This window comes from Miniopterus schreibersii, assembly GCF_964146895.1.
Source record: "Miniopterus schreibersii genome assembly, chromosome: 1".
Classification (NCBI taxonomy): domain Eukaryota; kingdom Metazoa; phylum Chordata; class Mammalia; order Chiroptera; family Miniopteridae; genus Miniopterus; species Miniopterus schreibersii.
In genome coordinates this window covers 112324093-112344354 of record NC_138101.1, presented here as the reverse complement: position 1 = coordinate 112344354, position 20262 = coordinate 112324093, and the positions used below count along the sequence as shown (strand labels likewise).

The window sequence follows — 20262 nt, the reverse complement described above, 5'->3', positions numbered from 1 at the left end:
ATGCAATGAAAATATAAAAAGGCACCTGAGGGTCACAGCTAAAAATGAATGTGGATATCTTTATCCACAGTGCAAGCTCTAAATGTCTAGTTCTAGCAGCTGTATTTTCAAGCAAGAAAATCATGAGCTACTAACAGATTTCCCGTGCAGCTTAATCCACACACCACCAAAGATTTTTACTTAGTAGAATTTCTGACTCACTTCCCTGCTGTTTGCAGGCTTTTAACTCCACAGGCCAAAGAAGCGATAATATGCCCAGTCATAAAGGAACAGGAGAACTGACGAGTACCCCTGAAACTGCGTAACTCACTCCAAAAGCCAATGAGTAGCACTGTGCCTCCCTAACACCATTCATATCAGAAAGGAAGCCAGATGTTTAGCAAGTAGCCAGCCAAGCACAGCCTTTTTTAAGAAACTCAGCATTCTTAAACAATATCCTTAGATTTAATTGCATTAAAATCACATGTGCTTGCGAAACCAAAAGTGAATATTTTAATTGGACACATAGAGATTAAAACTAATATAGTTTTGTGTCAGATTATGTTCTTCAGAAAAGAACCAGAAATGATTTTAAAAGATTAAATTTTATTCTAATTCTGGTAAGATTCTATAGAAGCTAGAATCCAATCCTGAAAGGATGATGAGCATATTAGAAACAAACCGGGGGTGACAATGAGCCAGCCCAGCACACCAAACAATATTTCCAACAAGGAAGGAGGAAATGCTGTTTAAGGAAAAAGTTAGTCCTCAATATGAGAGAGTTGTTGAGGTATAACCACTAATCCTATTCTTACCTAAAATTAAGAAAGAAGGGAAGGTAGCATGTAACGAGTGCCTACAACACTACACCAGAAAAGCGATCCACATTTTCACATGTGCTACATCACTTATTTTCACACACAAAGCCAGTATCTGCCAAACAGGTATTATTTTTCCCCTTTCATTCACAGTGAAAATGAAGTTTGCAGGGTTTACACACCCTGGATAAGGCCACACAACCAGTGAATGAGAGTCAGATGACAAGGCCCATTCATTGGAAGGGCAGGTTTCCAATCCTGGCACACATGCCCCAGGCTCACACTGTTTCTTTAATGCTGAGTTTACGTAAGGGTGAAATGCTGCTTGTAGCTCTCAGGAGAAAATTCTACCCCAAGTTTCCGTGCCTGTGACTGTCAAGGCTCCCCTGGATAATAGTATGTCCTCCTCAGGAGAATTTCCAACATGACCCCATGTTCCAATACTATTCACTTGATGTTTCTAGTCCACAGTTCTTCGATAATAAAAGTAAAAATATGTAGGGCTTATGGAAAATAATTATGTGTCACATACATAATGCTTTAATCATTATGTTTTAAAACTCAAACAAGTTTAAGATATGTAGCAGCCATCCTATTATCAAAGATCAATAAAATAATGTTATTGGCATTAATATAGCCAGGTGAAATGACAACTCTCTTCAAAGGTTGTTTTGATTTTATTTTTAGTGTTACTGTGAACATGATGGATTTCTGCTATAAAGAAAAGCTCTGGCATTTTATAATAAAAACAGAATTTAATTTTCAAACAGTCTTGATGTTTTTAGTTTCTACATTTGCTGTTGCTAGAGATAAACACAATTATGTTAGTTTCTGCCCAAGTTCTACAAAAGTTTGCCAATTAGGAAATAATATTAATACAGCTCCTTTCTTTTAATAGAAAACTGTAGTCTTAGAAATTAAAGGCAGGGGCTTTGATTACTTTTAACCAGATAACCCAGTCATTTGGTTACTATCTATGGGCTAAATAATTTAAAAATAAACAAACAGACAAAACCCATTACAGTTACTATCTAACAGCATCAGAACCTGACCTTATATCCCATTAATGATGGCTGACACTACCAAAGCCCTGTGTGTTCGTTCCTACATCAAAACTTCTATAGCTTCTGCATGTTTTAGCAGGATGACTCTGCAGCCATTTCACTACCAGTTAGCAGCTGTTATAATGAGATTTCTGAAGAAGACATCATCTAATATTTTAATTAAGAAAGTATGACCATTTCATATTCAGGACACTACATCATCTGGATGGTTCTAGATGTCAGTGAAATGAGAATTTTTCTCACTTAATAAAAGGCTATTAAGCACTTGGGAAAGAAAGGGAATCTTCCCCTATGAGGGTCGATCAGGGGAAAAACCAACTGTGATGAGACATGTGAAAGCAGAACTCATAGCCTGATCACCCCACATCCATCATCTCATCACACCAAGGACAATAAAGCAAAACCTCTTACCACAAAGACTTAATGACTGGCTTAATCATTTGCTATAAACTACGCCCAGGTAAAATAAGGGCAAGTTTAAAATGTTTCTTCACTACTGTCCTTTTACTCACATCCAAAATAGGCTCTATTTTTTTATTTTTTTTTACTTTTGCCCTAGATCTTCAAAAACGAGGGCTCAAATTATAAAAAAGAATAGAAATGAAACACTTTCATAGAAACGTACCTTTCCCATGATTTGTTAATATGTAACAGGAAATAAAAAACTTTACACTATTTTGAATAACCACGAATTAGAATAAAATGTAGTAACAAACTGATAAAAGGAACTCACATACTGACAGTTTCCTTAAAGGCCTTACCCATGACTTTGGTTGACATACATTGCCCAACCGCAGGAATTTGGCTGACACTGACCAGTTCTAGTCTACTGACATTAAAGATCCATCTCAGGACCAGCAAGGACACTGCCTGCATGAACACAGCCCATCCTCCTGATCTCTTTGTTCTGCTTTCCCTTTCCCTCCCTTTAAAAATCCCTGCCTGCATTAAGATGCTAAGATGGGCTTTGGACAAGAGAACCCCATCTTCTCAGGTGACCAGCACTTGAATAAACCTCTTCCCTTTTTCTTACCAGCACCTGTCTCATGAGTTTGGTTTTCATGTAGGCAGGCAGCCGTGCCTTGGTTCTACTTACAAATATATTCACAATGTATTATGTAAATATTAGTTATAATGTATAAATATTTTCAAAAGTTTAAAAAGTATCAGATAATACTTTTAGAACAGTTGGACTATTCTTTTTTGAGAATAACACAAATGATAAGCATTTATTCTGTAGCAATATTTTATTTAAATGTTTTCTATTTATTTAACACTCAGCTATTTTCTAATCCTAATATCTAGAACTCCACAAATACAGGCTAATGTAAAAACAGACACAATCCCTATATTAGCCATCTTCATTTCAGAAGGAATTAATGAGGTCAGGAATGTTTTGTTTGGCATGAAGAAGGATGAAGCAAAAGCATCATGGCTGGAGACAGTGACAAAAGAACATAAAATAAGAAAAAATACACTGAGATTGCTCCTAAAACTCCTGGCTTTGAGACTCTGGGACTTGACATGTAGGCAAGGATACAAAGTTGAATTGAGTCATCATCAAACATTTAAGGTAGTTTTTCTCACTGTTCGCCTCCTTCAGTATAATCTCCAATTAGATAAAGGTTTTACTTGATGAAAAAAACCCTAGAACATGAATTTTTCTCTAAAGGTTAGGGCAGTTATTCCCCTATAACAGAGCTTAACCTGCAGCTGGAAGGTGCCTAGCACCTCCTTGCTATTTCTGTTAATTGGCTTCAGGCCTGTTCACCAAGACAAGGTAGTGAAAATGGCAGGCTCCCAATTAGTTTAACTTCCCTTAAGGTCTCTACTTTCAGGTTCTAAATTCTTCCAATCACGTAATGTAAAGCCCCTGCCTCCTCTTTTGTGGAATTTATTAGTTGCAATAAACAGTGGGGATATAAGAACAAGTCATCATATAACCTATTAACTGCCAACATTAAATTATAGTCTATACTTAATCAGGGAAATGGTAATGGTTAAAGGGAATTCAGATTTCTTAACGCACATTAAACATCAAAATTAAGCGGTTTGTTGCTTTTATTGTCTCTTTGGTCTCAGAATCAAAATTGCAGAAACATGAACACTTTTTCAAAGCAATACAACGACCACGCATTTAGTTTTCAAATCCTTTGTGCTTCCTCTGAGATCTCTCAGAAAAAGGAAGTCACAAGATTGACATAAGAAAAGGATGTTCTTTGAAAGATACGTAGTCCTCTACCTTCTGAAATGAACCTGATATAGGAATCAGCTATAGACTATTCTGAGTAAAGTGAACTACTCACTGAAAAGACTACTATTTTTGGAAAAAATGTTGAGCGTCAAGTCAAGTGCTTCCTGGTACAGAGTTCTAGTAAGATACATCCCCTACCTCTGGTTATAGAGGTGTAATTTACCAATATTCTAACAGAAGGAAAGAATATTCAATGTTCCCTTAAGTAAGACCAATCCCACAAAAAGAGAAAGACACATTCAGCTTCCAGAGGTTCCTGCCAGCTCATCATTCTCCACACTCTTTTGTCCTTTTCATCCCCACTGGCAAAACTGATGTGGTTATAATTGCCTTCAAAAACAGAGATAATGAGAGACAAGCACTCTGGCAGGAAATAGAGCAAAGACAAAACCATTGGAGGCTTATAAAATCTAGAACTCTACTGACCTCTTTAGTCCAGATGGCATAAGGAAGGCAGCCATCAGTTCTACTCTAGTGATCCGAAATCTTACAGGTAGAGGGGGATGATTTTTTTTAACCATACAAAACATTCTTTTATCTATGTGATACCATTCTCTTTATTATATTTTTAATGGCAAAAACAAACTAGAAAAAAAGCCACAGAAGAGACACCAGGACATTAAAGGCAGATGACTCATAGGGAACAGTTAAAAGAATAAATCCACAACTAAATGAGAATAGCTGGAAGAGAATTCCAGTGCATGCAGCATAACCCATTACTCTTCTTCTGCCCAAACAACTGTGCTTACTTGCAGCCAAAGTTTTAATATGGGTTTGATTAGTTTTTGCTATTCTTGTCCAGTTAAATAGATTTCAGTCTAGTTAATTATCTTGCTTATGTGAATTTAGTGAATGGATCATCATTTTTTAAACTTAAGCCAAGGAAAAATATGGTTTTAGGCTCAGGAATCATAGCTAATGTCATCTATATTATACTACATAGATGAAGAAAGAACTTATTTTTTACAAAGCTTGCTTATCATGAAACCAATACTTCAAATAACTTCAACAGAAATAAATCAAGACAGTCTCTGTGGGGGAAAAATGTTCATGTGGCGTCTATATGCACTCCCTTTCGCAAATTTACAAAGAAAAACTATATTACTTCCTTAAAAAGAAATCTACCACCGTGGTAGTAGATAAAAGTTATCTTTTTAGAATATAATTAAATGTATCATATTTTTAAAACTCTGGGCTGACAATTTTTCTCCTAATCTTGCAATAAAAATGGTCATATTTACATATTTAGCTAACTGTATCTTCCTTCTAGCTTAACAGAACCCTGACTGCATTCAATGAGCAGCAGCTGCATTTCAGGGAAGGGAAATGGCCACACCCCACCCCCAGCTCCAGGAGGTCAAGCTCAATTAGTCTAAACCAAGACTGCTACTCTTACTCCCTTTGATTTACAACTGGGCAGGCAAGTAGTGCAATACCCCACATCAAAAAAAGCACTGTTCCTCTTCCTCTGTGCAAGGATATGATGATTGGGTCTTTGGCAGGAAAGGACAAGCTTGAGAGCACAGAGTAAAGGAGTTTTGTGAAGGCTTCTGGAAGAGGTAGAGAATCGGGATTCCCAGTGAGGTCACTGAGCTGCAAATGAACACCTCAGCTGCTGCCTTCCTTTCCTTCAGGCTTCTTGTTAATGAGTAATGAATGTTTCCTTATTATGCAATCTAGATTTTCTGTTATCAGCAGACAATTTTAACCAGGCATGATTCTAGCTCCTTTGCAGGTATTACATCACTTGATACAGCAACTATCTGAGGCAGGTTCTATGATTATCTCCACTTGATAAATGAGTCAACTGAGGTATGGCCTAGTTTACCAACGTGCCTGAATCTCATGTCAAATCTCATATGCAGTAGATGGCTGACAATCAACAGGTCTGACTCCAGCCCAGGCTAAACTACCCAAACCTTAAAAACAATTTCTTCAAAGTGATAATGAAATAATAGCACCAATTACTTTAAAATCTGTATTTTTTGAGAAAATTCTGTTTTTCCTAAGTAGAACTTCCATGAATTTTTAATGATTCAAAATTACTTCAATCCCACAATGTTTTTGTATGCTAACATTTACTACAGGATAAAAATCAGTGCCTGTGCCTTACCACCAGCAGTATCAAAGTCAAACTGTCCTTTGTAATAGTTTCATATTAGAACATCCTACATACACAAAATATTTTAGGTTTTGTTAGGTTTGGACAAAAGTTTAATTGTTCCTGAGGGATCACCCCTCCCCCTGCATGAGAATGTGAACTTTAGGTAAGCTCATTTCACTAGCCACATTCTGTTCCTTAAGCTTTACAATTTTCACTCCCTGCATGAGAAATTATTTCAAGCAACAATCTGTTCCTTACATTCAATAGCTTTCTACTCCTGCTCAGAAAAAAACCTCATGCATGCCACACCCTATAAAAAGACTTGCTCCCCAACCACTCCGTACTGATGCCACTTGGAGCTCAGCCCATCTGTATTTAGATGCTTTAACCATCTGTATTCAGATGCCCTAATAAAATTGCCTTTACTTTCTCATCTGGCCTTGTGTGTTCCTCCTTAACAAGCCTAACAGTTTACGCTATAAAACATAGTCTGAGATTAATTAAGTAAAACACTTAGGATTTCTTTCCACTGGTATCATTAATCTGAACTGAAAAACAGCCATTCCAGTATCTAGCCAACAAAATTATTAATAATTTTAGAAATTATTGAAACAGATAAACAACAATACATTCTCTCATTGAGTACTCACCTAGTTTTCCATCCATATAAATGTTTTAAGAAAATAACTGATGAAATAACCAATCAAGTGAATTTTTAACATCAAAACTATTTAAACTGTAAAGAAAACACTGGCATTCCCACTGTGGCTAACAATAAATAATTAAGACTTTAAAAAATTTAAAAAACACTGGAAGAATTTTATTTTTATACAACAAAACTTACCATATAAATGTTTAGTCTTCATATGAAGAGCAGGCCTCTCTACTAGTGATATAACAACTTTGTAAACAATCCTTCCGGAGACAGGGAGTGGGTATTAATACTGGTAAACAATTCCAATTTCATGAATTACAAGTGGCTACCATGCAGAGTGAGCTAAACAATTCTAAAAACTTATAAACCTAAAATAGGTCTTTGACACATGAAAGGATAAGTCCCCAAACCTGACAAATAATCTAAATTCTGAAACAACACTGTAGCACATATTTCTCTCATAAAGTGAAATCGGGTATAACGAAATTTTAATTTGCCTCTTCAGGTCCTTTGACTTACTGCCTATAAGTGAAGAGAAGAATCCATGAGTGGTCTTGAAAGCCTACTCATAAATTGCTTTATTCACTGCCAAATATCTGCGGCTTGGCCACCGTAACAAATCCTGAAGTCGTGATGTTTCACAATCTACAGCAAATGTTGATAACTGTTTATGAGAAATCTGTGCTCAGGTACCAAAACAGAAATATTTTACATTAATGTTAGACAAACTCGGACACAGAGCCTGGTACTTAACTAAAGTTTGTTAGAATAATTTACATTTAATCATCATTGTAATGGAGGAAAACATATTTTGGCATATGAGTTAGGAAATTATACCAAAAATGTTTGTAAAAGAATGTTAAGTTACCTGTTCTTGCTTCTCCAGCCATTTGTCCACCATGGGGTGACTAGCACTCAGGGATGACCGAGCATTGTCTCTCTGAAATTGGTTAGACCAGTTACTAGTATCCCGGGGGAGGCTTCTATAGTTTTCATCTTTCTATTCAAAAAGAAACAAAAAGGTGTGTTGTAAAAAAACCAGACCCTGCAAATTAATGAGGTACCTGTTCTGTCAAAAGCAGCAGAAAAATGATTTCACGTATTTAAAATATTTTTACAAGCCTACACAAAATAGCTCATTGAGGACATTTCATCTAGATTAGGCCTGAGAGACGGAGTCATATACTTAGGATAAGGGAGAATAATGACTACAGCAAGGAAGGGAGGGGTGTGTGTGTGTGTGTGTGTGTGTGTTGTGTGTGTGTGAGATACTCTGCATTTTCTCACAAATCAACCTCCCTAAGCCAAGTATATATGCACCAAAAAACAAAAAAATATTTCCATACAAAACTTTTACTGTTTTTTTCTCTTATTCTTTCCAATCTTATAATAATATTTTGAGGTATTTTCTATAATTTACCAAAAATGTTTAAAATATAGAAGACTAATGAATTTGGCTCCCTGTTTAGATCTTTGTAGTTTTATGACTTTGGGCAAGAGAAATACCCTCTGGGCTGTTCTGTTACCTACTTCACAAGCTATTTGTAAGCATTAATTCAAATATCAAGTAAAGAAAAAAATTAGTCTATCCCAATACATGGTACATAATAGACACATAACTATTCACCCCAACATGCTTATTGTTACAGTATATTATGAAGCTAGAAAAATTCCAGGACAAGCAGAATAGGGAAACTGGGACAGACTGTTAAACAGCAGTTTGCAGCCACCCAGTAAATCCTACCTTCCCTAAACCATGGACATACTTAAGGGTAAATGGTTTGGATTTCTCCTCTCTAGCCAGAGGGTATGTAGCTTAAATCACCCTAACTCAGGGAGTCAGATAACAGAAATCCAATTAGTGCCATTTGCCAACCACACTCAAGGACGAATGAAGTTAAGAGAATAAACTTCATTTTCATATATCAGCATAAGGCTGATGAATAGTCTATTGATCCTCCCTTAAACACCCAGCTTTTAAAAACCCCCAAAAATGAACATCCCAGCGCTCATTCCCCGCCCCTGCCAGGGCTTGCCCCCTGAACCTGTCTCCAAGGTCCTGGAACCTGTCCCCTTCTCTCTCTCTGACTTCCCAGTGAGACAAAGCAGCCCAGCATAGGCTCTCCTGTTGCATCTTCCATATCCTTCCTTCTTTCACCATCCTAAATATATTTTTGCTGTGGCCAATAAATTCTTGCTTTCTTTTCTACACTTTGTCTCTTGATGGAAATCTTTCCTTCAAGAAGACAAGAACCGAGGTTTCCTCAACATCTCCTCGGTAACACTTATGACAGTGATATCTTTAAGCTGTTAGAGACAAAAGTTGTTTCCACTGCTAGAGTGATAACTTGAGACTCTTTAATAATCTTCTGTCACAATCCACAATTGTCAGTTTCAACTTGACTTGTAGATGATATTCATCCCCTGTATCCAGTAACCCTGACAAAATGTGACACAACCTGAAAAACTGATTGTATAAGTAAATAGTACCAAAAAATTGATTTCCTTTAAAAAAATAAAAATAAAAAAATAACTAGTTAGTTACTAAGTACAGTGTAACCTCAATTCTCGAACTTAATTCATTACGGAAGGCTGTTGGAGAAGCGATTTGTTAAAAATCAAATCATTTTTCCCATTAGAAATAATGTAAATTGAATTAATCCATTCCAGACCTCCAAATGATTCCCAGTTTTAACCTTTCTTATTATATACAGTACATGTCTAATGTACTCTTTAATCTATAAACAAACCTTTTCTTAAATTTACTGAACCCCCTACTAGCCTTAATGAATCACTTTCAGCACTCATTGACTTTTTCACATATCACTGCCCCTGAAATGCTGTCACTGGATAACTGCTTTTGTTTACCCAAATCAACAACAGTTTTTCTAGCTCTTCAATTGCTTGTGATCATTGTTTCATGAGTCCTTTTACAGCCTTAGCAACATCAGCACACTTGATGGCCTCTTTATGTTTTAAAATTGTACTAAACATCCACTTCACTGGCAACAAAAGCAAAAAAATAAACAGTAAAATATTCACAGCAAAATTTCCTGAGGTGTTAACAACGCCAGGTTAAGTGACTCCCATTCATTCCTTTGTTTGTGGCCTGAGAGACACTTTTTGTCACGCTGATCAGATAAAATGTCCCAGAGCAACCATACAATAGAATGTTTCTTTTAAATAACAGCTTAAACAACTTGCTTTGGCTATCAGACTGTAAAACTTAATTTCAATGCTCTGAAAAGAAATGAGAAGGCTACAATAAGGTAGGAAACTCAAACATTTTAGTCCAATAACTAAATCTAAGTATCTCCTACAAGAACAAATTAGAAATGTAAACCTGACTTCAACCCACTTACATCAAAGCCCCACTTCAAGAGAAGCACCAAAATGCTCAGCTTAATAACTTTGTTAAGGATGGGCTGTCTGTACATCTATACATGACTGATTCTTATTCTGCATTACCTTAACTACGAGTAGTGAATATAAACACAGTAAACTGTAATATAATAGGTTTGCATTGTATAGACCTTAGCAATAGTTTAGAATATTGTTTTTTCCTTCCTGAGTCCCATCAGAGAATAAAACTTAACAATAAATTTAGAGTCTTGGATCTATGCCAATACTGTGACATGAAAACTTATACATATTTACCAATATGAAATTTAGCATGAAACTTTGTTTTTTTAATTAACCTACAGAAAATAGACTTTTAAAACTCAATCGTAGCATTAAACATTAGGAGCAAATACTTTTTACTAGAAAAACTTGGTAAATTTCTGGTCAGAGCAGCTCAAGAAAGCTGTGACAGAGCATAACCCTGAGTGCAGAAGAATGCTGATAAGATCTGGATGCTGCTCCAGGCCCAAATTTGGGGACTGAGCTTGCCTAAAGGAACACAGAAATGATAAACAGAGGACAGAGACAAAGTCCAAAAAAAGAGTGAAGCAAATAAAAAAACCTAAAGCTTACATATCCCCAAATACTGAGACCCTCCTTAAAATTTGAGCATGATAACTTCAGAACAAAGCAAAACTGTTTCATATAATAGTCCATAAATTTACCGAGAAATTCAAATAAGTCATAAAGCGAACATAAACTTACTAATGACAGAATCTTAAATGTCCACAAGACAAAAGGGGTTGGAAGTATGAAGAAACACAGGGAGAACTGTTATGTCAAGGACCTTGGGGCTAACTACCATTGGCGAGGAACCTGGCTATTCTATTCATTTTCCTCCTCTAAGGTGATTATTACACTAACTCTTTACTTTGAAAATGAATAATTAAAGAAAAAGTATTAAAAATATATTCTGACTTTCAACAGACGCTGAAAGGTTAAAGGTTGGTGGTGCACAGGCAGGCTAAATGGCCATCTCAGGTGGTGAATAAAGAAAAATTGAATTTATTTAAGGAAAGGGGATGTGGGATATCTAAAGGGAAGGGTGATATAGCACTGAGTCAATGGACATGGGGTCCATGATAGGAGCAGAAGTATACTAGGGACAGTGAAACAAGGAAGAGCATAGAAGAAGCAACAGGAGAGCCTAGGCTGGGCTGCTTTGGCTCACTGGGAAGTCAGAGAGAAAGAAGGGGGCCTTGGAGACAGGTTCAGGGGGTAAGCCTGGGATGAACTGCCCCTGCCCATTGCTCCCCTGGTTGCAAGTCACGTGGGGTCCCCTTGGAGGAAAGAACAGGGAAGAAGATGGTGATGGCTGATCCCGTGATGGGGAGTTAGCACTGCGTCCTTTGTCCTGAGTTATTTATCTCTTCCTTGCAAGTGGAAATCTTAGGGGAGGGTATTAATAGAATATTCATCAGCTTTCCAGGTGTGCTCTTTCAGGGATTGGTCAGTGCCATGACAGGAGGTCATCAGTCAATGTATATCTGGTCCTGAGGCAGCCACTGCACCACTTATCTGGTTTTGCTGCTTTTCTGGGCCTGGAGCTGAAGTACAACTGAGGCCTAGATGTTATCTTTAGGGAGGAAAGGCTCAGTGGGTCTAAATCACATGACCAGAGACATATTAGGGGAGACAGGTAACCCTGGGACCAAGGTTCTTGTTTTCCCAGTTTTGCCCCTTGCTAGGAGTCTTGCTGCCCTGGTCAGTCTCTGCACCCAGATGTCTGTACCTGGGTTTCTGTACCTGGCCCATCTAACAGAAACTGTTTTAGAGAAGCCAACAGTGTCAGTAAATGAGGGAAAAGCTTGTCTTTACAGAAAAATGCCAAGTAGTGAAAGTAGAATAAAATTACAAAAATCACCATTTTCAATTCCTAATGAAATGATTCATTCAGTCAAAGATAATCAATGGATGCTAAAACTGTTAGGTAAAAAGTTAATACTGACCTGGTTGGTTGCACAGTGATAAAGGGAAAAAGAGGAAAATATCTTTAAACTGAAGAGACCAGATGCCACAAATGTCTCCCTATTCTGGGTGTTGAGAATCCAGTATGCTACTGGCACTTCCACTTGATTCCTTTTGAATCTCTGCCATTATTCCTCTTCCCTTCAATGGTTCTTATACCCCCTTTCTATAAATTGCTTATTACTGCCTCCCAAGACAAGCTCAAAAAGTGTACAATTTCAAAGTCTCCTCCCTGACAACTTCCAGGCACAGGTTTCTGAATTCATGATCTAAATTTCCAACAGGATGCCCCAAGGATACCTCAAAATCAACAGATTCAAAATGGAACTCCACCTATCAATGAAAAATATTATGCCCAGCTAGTGTGTGGCTCAGCAGCTGAGCACTGACCTATGATCCAGGAGATTGAGGTTTGATTCCTGGTCAGGGCACATGCCTGGGTTGTGGGCTCGATCCCCAGTAGGGGGCGTGCAGAAGGCAGCCAAGCAATGGCTCTCTCATCATTGATGTTTCTATCTCTCTCTCTCCCTCTCTCTTCCTTTCTCTGAAATCAATAAAGACATATTTAAATATATATATTCATAATCCTCTTCAACAATTTCCTTCCTCTCTAATCCCAATAGGTGGTAGGTCTTAGTAATCCACTGTTCTTTGCCAAGATTTCACACTTTGACCATCAACCACTCAGGATCAACTTGTCTCTTATCTGAAATTATTGGACATTGACTCAGTCTAATTCTCTCCCAGGATGTTCTATGCCACTGTCCTGCAAAGAACTTTTCTAAAAATGTATGTTAGGTCACATCAAACCTGGGACAAGCACTGTGGGTGACCAGAGGAACCTGTAGACAAGTGTGATTAGTGTGCTTGACCTTCACTAACCTTTCTGAACCTAGACTCCCAAGAACATTTCTTCTGTAAAAATACCACTTTTAAACCCACAGTTCAAAGGCTATTTTTTCTAAAAAGCATTCCCTGATTCTCAATAGAACTAGTAATGTCAGGCTTTTCGTTAGCACTACATCCTAATTTTACTTCTAATTAGAGTTCTAACTTATAATTTAGTTAATTTTCTAAATTACTATTTCCACTATTCCAGAGAAACCCAGGCAGTATATCACCTTTCCACTCAAGCACTTAAGCTCAGTGGCCTACACCAGCACAGATGGCTTTTCTTGAATATACTGTTTTCTACTTTCACATGGTTTCATAATACTAACACTTTAAAAGAACATTTCTAGAAGTTGTTTAAAATATTGATAAGGGACTGCCTTAAAAGACATAAAGATAAACTTCAGTGAAAATGTAATAAGATTTTCAGATTTACACTAAAAGATATATACGATTGTTATGTGCCTATTCAATTGAATGTCATACCTCCAGTAGGCAAAGTCTGTGGAAAATGTGATTATTTCCAATTGCATCTAAAAAGCAGTGTGGAATATCTCTAGTTACATCAATTATGACATGTAATTCATGCAGCAGACCACCACAGGGTAATCACATAAATGGTGAACTCCTCCGAAAAAATTCTAGTTTTTTATTCTTAGAATCAACTCTGAGAAGTTAATTAAAAAAATAAAACTGACATGAAGACATTATAATAGAAATGTTTTCCTAATTCAACATTGTTTTGGTAAAGTCAATAATGAATTCATATATTAATTTATTTGTGATATGTGAAAAGTAAATTGGAGTAGTCTTCAGTCATTTTCAGGTAAGCGAAGAAATTCTAAAATATATTATTAATCGCAATACAACATATACATTATTTTGCTAGTAACGTCATGGAGGTATTAGTTGCCTTTCAGCTATGCTCTTGCTGACAATTCTGTCTGAAGTTGGGCCAAATGCATATAGAGAATGTAGTCCTATAAAGCTATAATTCTGTATGTACAATATGAGTGCATCACTCAACATCATAACTTTCCAAACATTTTCTACTTCACAACATATACTTCACTATATTAACTGTTTCCAACTGAAATGTCTACAGTATATTCTATTTTCAACCTGGAGACATATTTTGGTGTAAATTATTTTAAAAATAAGGTAGTCTTAACTATGTCTATGTATGACTATCTACATTATTCATTAATTAAACTAGAGTCAACTATAAAAAAGTCAACATTTTTTAACTTAAATGTATTTGCAAAACCTATATTTCATAACCTAAAGAAGGGAAAACCAAGCCAATAAAAATTTTTGCCATTAATATTTTTGAAACAAGTTACAGTGGTATTTAATAATAAACTGCAGTATGTGATTTCAAATCAATTGCATTCTGTGAAAAAATTAATGCCTCTAATCTGTATATTGATAAACTTCAAAGCAAAAACAAATCTTTTCCTTTAGAATTATAAAAGTTTATCAGCAGTACCAATATGTAAAATACTAAAGATCATTAAATTTACTACAAAATATAACTTGCTACAATAAAGCTATAATCTTTATATACCTAAAGATTATATAATAATAATAATACCATAAGGAATTACTCCTTTATTTTTAAAATACAACTTTAATCCTCTACGTTTAGGGCTGCTCCACTCAGCTCTGCTATTGGGTTAGAAACTTTTCCTCTTGCCAGAAAAAAACAGATGTTCCTGTCATGATCAGGGATTTTTCTTATCATCTAAATGTACTGACACATCATCAGGTGTCAAAAGCTACACAGGCTGAGAAATGCATATTAATTGACTTATCCCTGGTAGGTGTAGCCTGGCTGTGGAGTACACTTTTTCCAGGGTAGGGAAAATAACTATCCACTAGCCCCCTAAGCCAACTACATTTCAATAAAATCACAAAGAACCTACCAATGCCTTGGGATAAAGGCTTATTCCTGACATGCTAAGCTGCAACTCCAAGGCTTTATCTTTCAAAAACAGCTATTCAGCTGATAATCAGATTTCTTGGCAAGCTCACATTCCTATGTTGCAGAAATATAAAATATTTCATGAACATTACAGGAATAATGGATATGTCTATGTTAGCATAAGAAATGCAGCTACATTTTCACTTTGTTTCTTCTTTTTCAAAACTAATCTTTATTGTTGAAAGTATTACAGATATTCCCATCCCCCCCCCATGACCCTCCCCAACCTGCATTCACCCATCACCCCAGGCCTTCACCACACTACTGTCTGTGGCCATGAGTTATGCATATATGCATATAAGTTCTTTGATTAATCTCTCCCCTCCGTCTCCCCCGCCCCCACCTTCCCACTGGGATTCATCAGCCTATTCCATGTTCTATGTTTCTGGATCAATTTTGTTCCTCAGTCTATTTTATTAAATTCCACATATGAGTGAGATCATGTAAAACTGAATCAGGAAGAATCAGAAAACCTGAATAGGCCACAACAACTGCTGAAATTGAAGCAGCAATAAAAAAAACTCCCAGCAAACAAAAGCCCTGGTCTGGATGACTTCAAAGGGAAGCTTTCTAATTCTTTAAGTTCTAGGGTTAGATAGTTTATTAAAAGTTTTCTTGCTTTTTAAGGTAGGCCTGTAGTACTATGAACTTCCCTCTTCGGACTACTTTTACTGTGTCCCATAGATTTGGGGTTGCTGTGTGTTCATTTTCATTTGTTTCAATCCAGTTTTTTATTTCTTTCTTGATCTTACTGGTAACTCCTTCATTGTTTAATAACATGCTATTTAGCCTCCATGTGTTTGAACATAGTTGAGTGTTTTTACTGTAGTTGATATCTAATTTCATGCCACTGTGATTCAAGATGCTTGATATGATTTCAATCTTCTTGAACTTCTATAATTTGATTTGGGTCCTAACATATGGTATATCTTTGAGAATGACCCATGTGCACTTGAAAAGAATGTGTATTCTGCTGCTTTGGGATTAAATGTTTTGTAAATGTCAATTAAACCTATCTGATGTAGTGTGCCACTTAGAGTCACTGTTTTTGTGTTGATTTTTTATCTGGAAGATCTATCCAGTGAAGTCATTGGGGTGTTTAAGTCCCCAACTATGGCTGTATTTCTGTTGATCTCTCCCTAAAAGTCCTTACTGATTGCAATTTTAATTCTTTAAGCCTATGTTTCTCTGTTTATTATTATTATTATAGCAGTCCCTTCAACTTTTCTTGCAATGCTGGTTTGGTGGTGATAACTTTAGCCTTTTTTTGTCTCAGAAGCTCTTTATTTCACCATCTATTTTGAATGATAGCCTTGTTGGATAGGGTAGTCTTGGTCTCAGATTCTCCTTTTGCATTACCTTGAATACTTCATGTCACTCCCTTCTGGCCTGTGAAGTTTCTGATGAGAAATCAGCTGACAGCTTTATGGGAGCTCCTTTGTAACTTAACAGATTGCTTTTCTCTTGCTGCCATTAAGATTCTCTCTTTGTCTTGACTTTCTGGCATTTTAATTATGATGTGTCTGGGTATGGGCCTTTTTGGGTTCTTCTTGCTTGGGACTCTGTGCCTCCTGAACTTGTGTTACTTTTTCCTTGACCAGGTTAGGGAAGTTTTCTGCCATTATTTCTGCAAAAAAATTCTGTATCCATTGCCTATTCTCTTCTCTTTTGGTTATTCCTATAATGTGAATACTGTTACATTACATGTTGAACCAGAGCTCCCTTAAACTGTCCTCCTGTTTTTTAGCTGGTTTTGCTTTTTGGATCTCTGATTGAGTGACTTTTTCCTACTCTATCTTCTAATTCACTGATCTGATTCTCAGCTTCCTCTAACCTGCTGTTAATTCCTTCCAACGTATTCTTTATTTCTGCTATGTCATCCTTCATAGTTTCCATATACTTTCTCTTGCTGTTGAGCATCCTTACAATCAGCATTCTGAACTCTTATATCTGATAGATTACTAATCTCCATTTCACTGAGCTCTTTTTCTGGAAACTTCTCTTGTTCTTTCATTTGGGGCTTGTTCTTTTGTCTCCAAATTATGGTTGCCTATTTGGGTTTCTTTCTATGTATTAGGTGGACCTGCTAGGACTCTCAGTCTTTTTGGAGGGTCTCTGATGCAGGCCAATGTTAGATGCTTTTTGTGACTGGCCTTGAGTAGCCTGTTGGGAGGTATCAACAACCAATGGCTTGTAGTTTCCTCTGCTGGGGGCTGGGTGCATTTGGAGAGGACCAAGATGCACACCAAAGTCTGCTTTTACAAGGTCTGGGTCCAGAAACTGATCAAGCACAGACTCAAAGCAACCAGGGGTCTGCCTCTGCCTCCAGGCTGATTGATCTTAATCTTTAATGAGCCTCAGGCTGTACGCCATAGCAAGGTGTAAACTCCACAGGGTAGGGCAAGAGGTTTTCCAGTGAGTGAGGCAATTTCTTTACCTCAGATAAAAGCTGCCTCACTGGCAAACATCTGGCTAAGATATCCTCTGCTGTACTGGGGAAGGACTGAGCACAAGAATCCAGACTGCCACCCTCTGAGTTCTGTCTCCAAAGCCTAAATCCCTTGATTCTTCTCACATAGCTCTAGTCCACTCTGCCCTTCCTCTGCCGGAGCCCAAGATGAGTGCCTGCACACGAAACTTTGTACTTTGGCCCCATAAGAGGGTGTCTGCATTTCCAGCCTTCTCTCCCTGGTAGACAGAAACATTGCTACTTTTCCTAGCCAGATGTTATGTGGGACTCTTTCTCAGTTCTGGTGTTCTGGGCTTGGGGTTTTAGACCCCAGAGTCCTCAGTGGGAATCCCCCACAGCTGAGATATACCTCCAGACCTTCAGGTGCTGCCTGTGGGAGCCCAGACAGCCCTCTCATGCCTCCACACTTCCAGCCAGTCTCTATACAGTCTCCACTTTAGGTCCTGGGTTATGAGAGTGATTTCCAGGTAGTCTTCAGTTGATTATTCAGGATGTTTTTTTCTCTACTTTAGCTGTAATTCCAGTTTGGTCCTGGGAGAGTGTCAGTGTAGCTTCCACTCAATCCTCCATCTTGAAAGCCTCACTTTGTTTCAATGCAAAAATTCCAAACACTTTTTAACATGCTATGTTCTGAAATACTAAATATTCAATGCATATAAATTTCACTTTAACACCTTCTATACATCCTATAATTTCAAATATTCCCATGTGGTTTTCAGATATTAAATTTATAATATTTGTCAATCTTCAATTGTGGCTAAAGAGAGTCCAATTTGCTGATTTATCATATCCAAAAATATATATATTTTCAGGATGTCTAAGCTGAAATTATGACAATGAAGTGAAATTATTAACTATGGCTTAGGTTAATTTATTTTTAATTACATGAAGTTTGTTAAAATCATCAGCAATCACATTGCTGGTTCAAGTAGAAGACCCATTCCCCTCTCTGGGGCCAGGGTTTCTTTTTTTCTTGCCTCCTGATAACTATATCGGAGCATGACCTTGGAAGCAACGTCAAGGATAAAGCTTAGGAGAAGATAACAACGATAAATGTTCTGACCAACGATAAATGGTCAATGTACTTTTCTAACCTTCAAATCATCCTTTAAATAATAAATGAGGCCCCGGCAGGGTGGATCAGTTGCTGGGAGCACTGCCCCGTACACCAAAAAGTTTGCAGGTTCGATTCCCAGGTGGAGCAAGTGCGGGAGGCAACCGGTCAGTGTTTTTCTCACATCGATGTCTCTCTCTCTCTAAAAATCCATAAGAACATATCCTCGAGTGAGGATTAAAAATAGTAACAACAATAAATGAGAGATAGAGATGGGGGGAGGATAAACTGACTCCCAAAAAACAACAGTTTCAATAACCAAGTTGTAAATGAAGGCAAAAAGTCTGACTGTACCTATCCCTTTAGTCCAATGCCTATTAAGATATTTTTTTGAATAAAGAAACAAGGTAGTTTATTCCAAACACAGTAATCATCACTTATCCTAGATTTGTGGCTATTTTGAAGTGTAATGAACTGAAAAGCATTATTTGAAATTCACGGTGATCAGTGTCCTACATGTAATTCCTAATGTTATTCATCTGAGGGCAGACAATTTCCACACTGGCTGTAACTCCTACTTATAAATGAGCATAAAGACTGGTAAATGTATACATCTCACTTTCCTTCTTTATATTTGTTTTCTTCCACATTCTAAATCATTAATAAGAAGGGTGGAAGAGACAAAGAAAAGAGTACATGTTTATAAATTTGTTCCTAGTTCTGAGCAGAACTATGATAAGACAAAGAGGAAATTCTAACATCCAGACATTTTTGTCAAAACAATATTTTGGCTACTAGTACATTATATATCATTAATGAAGGGCATACAGGTTACTAATGTGTGCTAGAATTTGCAACAAAACACTGATTACACTTTTTTAAACTTTTAAAAACTGTAACTTTTAAAAAATTCTTAAATGAAAGTGTCAAAATACTGAGCTTTTGAATGCCAAAACATTTATTTTATTACCTCTGTATCTGAAATTTCATAAGAAATAAATATTTTATTTTTATATATCCATTTTTATCTTCTTTATAAAGTGAGTATAAGTTTTAAACAGGAATTAGTAGCATAAATTGAAAATAATTTACCCAAATTTTCTTTTTATTAATATACAAAATAAAATTTCTTACCAAGTACATCAAATTTTATTAGTTTTTTCCCTTTGAAATGGGTAAATAGTTCTTAAAACTCATTCTGTCCTGAAAAAACTGAACTCATTCTTTTCCAATCTTTATGATAAATGCTCAATAGCTTCTAGATCACAGAATTACACTTAGATCAGTGGAAAACTCAAAAATGCTCAATATGCCAGAAAAAAGATCATGTTGGAAATCTTTAATAGAAAGGTACACATTTGAGAATTATGATTAATTTTGCAAATAAGTTACCTGTTACAAAGCAAGTCCTTCAGGTTGATATCTTGACAAACCCAGAAGCATAACATTTTAGTTTTATCTCACAACCTACAACTGGCAAGTACCTTCTTAAAAGTCTTAATATCAAATAAGAAAAACCACCCGCAGATCACGGATCCACACTGGGCCATAAACTTAAAGGGATCTGATATGAGAGGTCACATCTCTCACACAGAAGCAGGTAAACTTAAAGAGGCCAT

General features: G+C 36.7%; 1 protein-coding gene across 11 annotated transcripts in view; it reads right to left on the bottom strand.

Annotated features, from left to right (window-relative positions):
- Positions 1-20262, bottom strand: part of PARD3 (par-3 family cell polarity regulator) — a 725159-nt gene that overhangs the window by 374720 nt on the left and 330177 nt on the right. For all 11 annotated transcript variants that reach the window (XR_013998161.1, XM_081128409.1, XM_081128408.1 and 8 more), the window contains exon 5: positions 7743-7874. Coding sequence is in view for 10 of the 11 variants with exons in the window: in XM_081128409.1 (XP_080984535.1) it covers positions 7743-7874 (132 nt within the window). In the remaining variant the exon portion in view is untranslated. The remainder of the gene's footprint in view (positions 1-7742; positions 7875-20262) is intronic.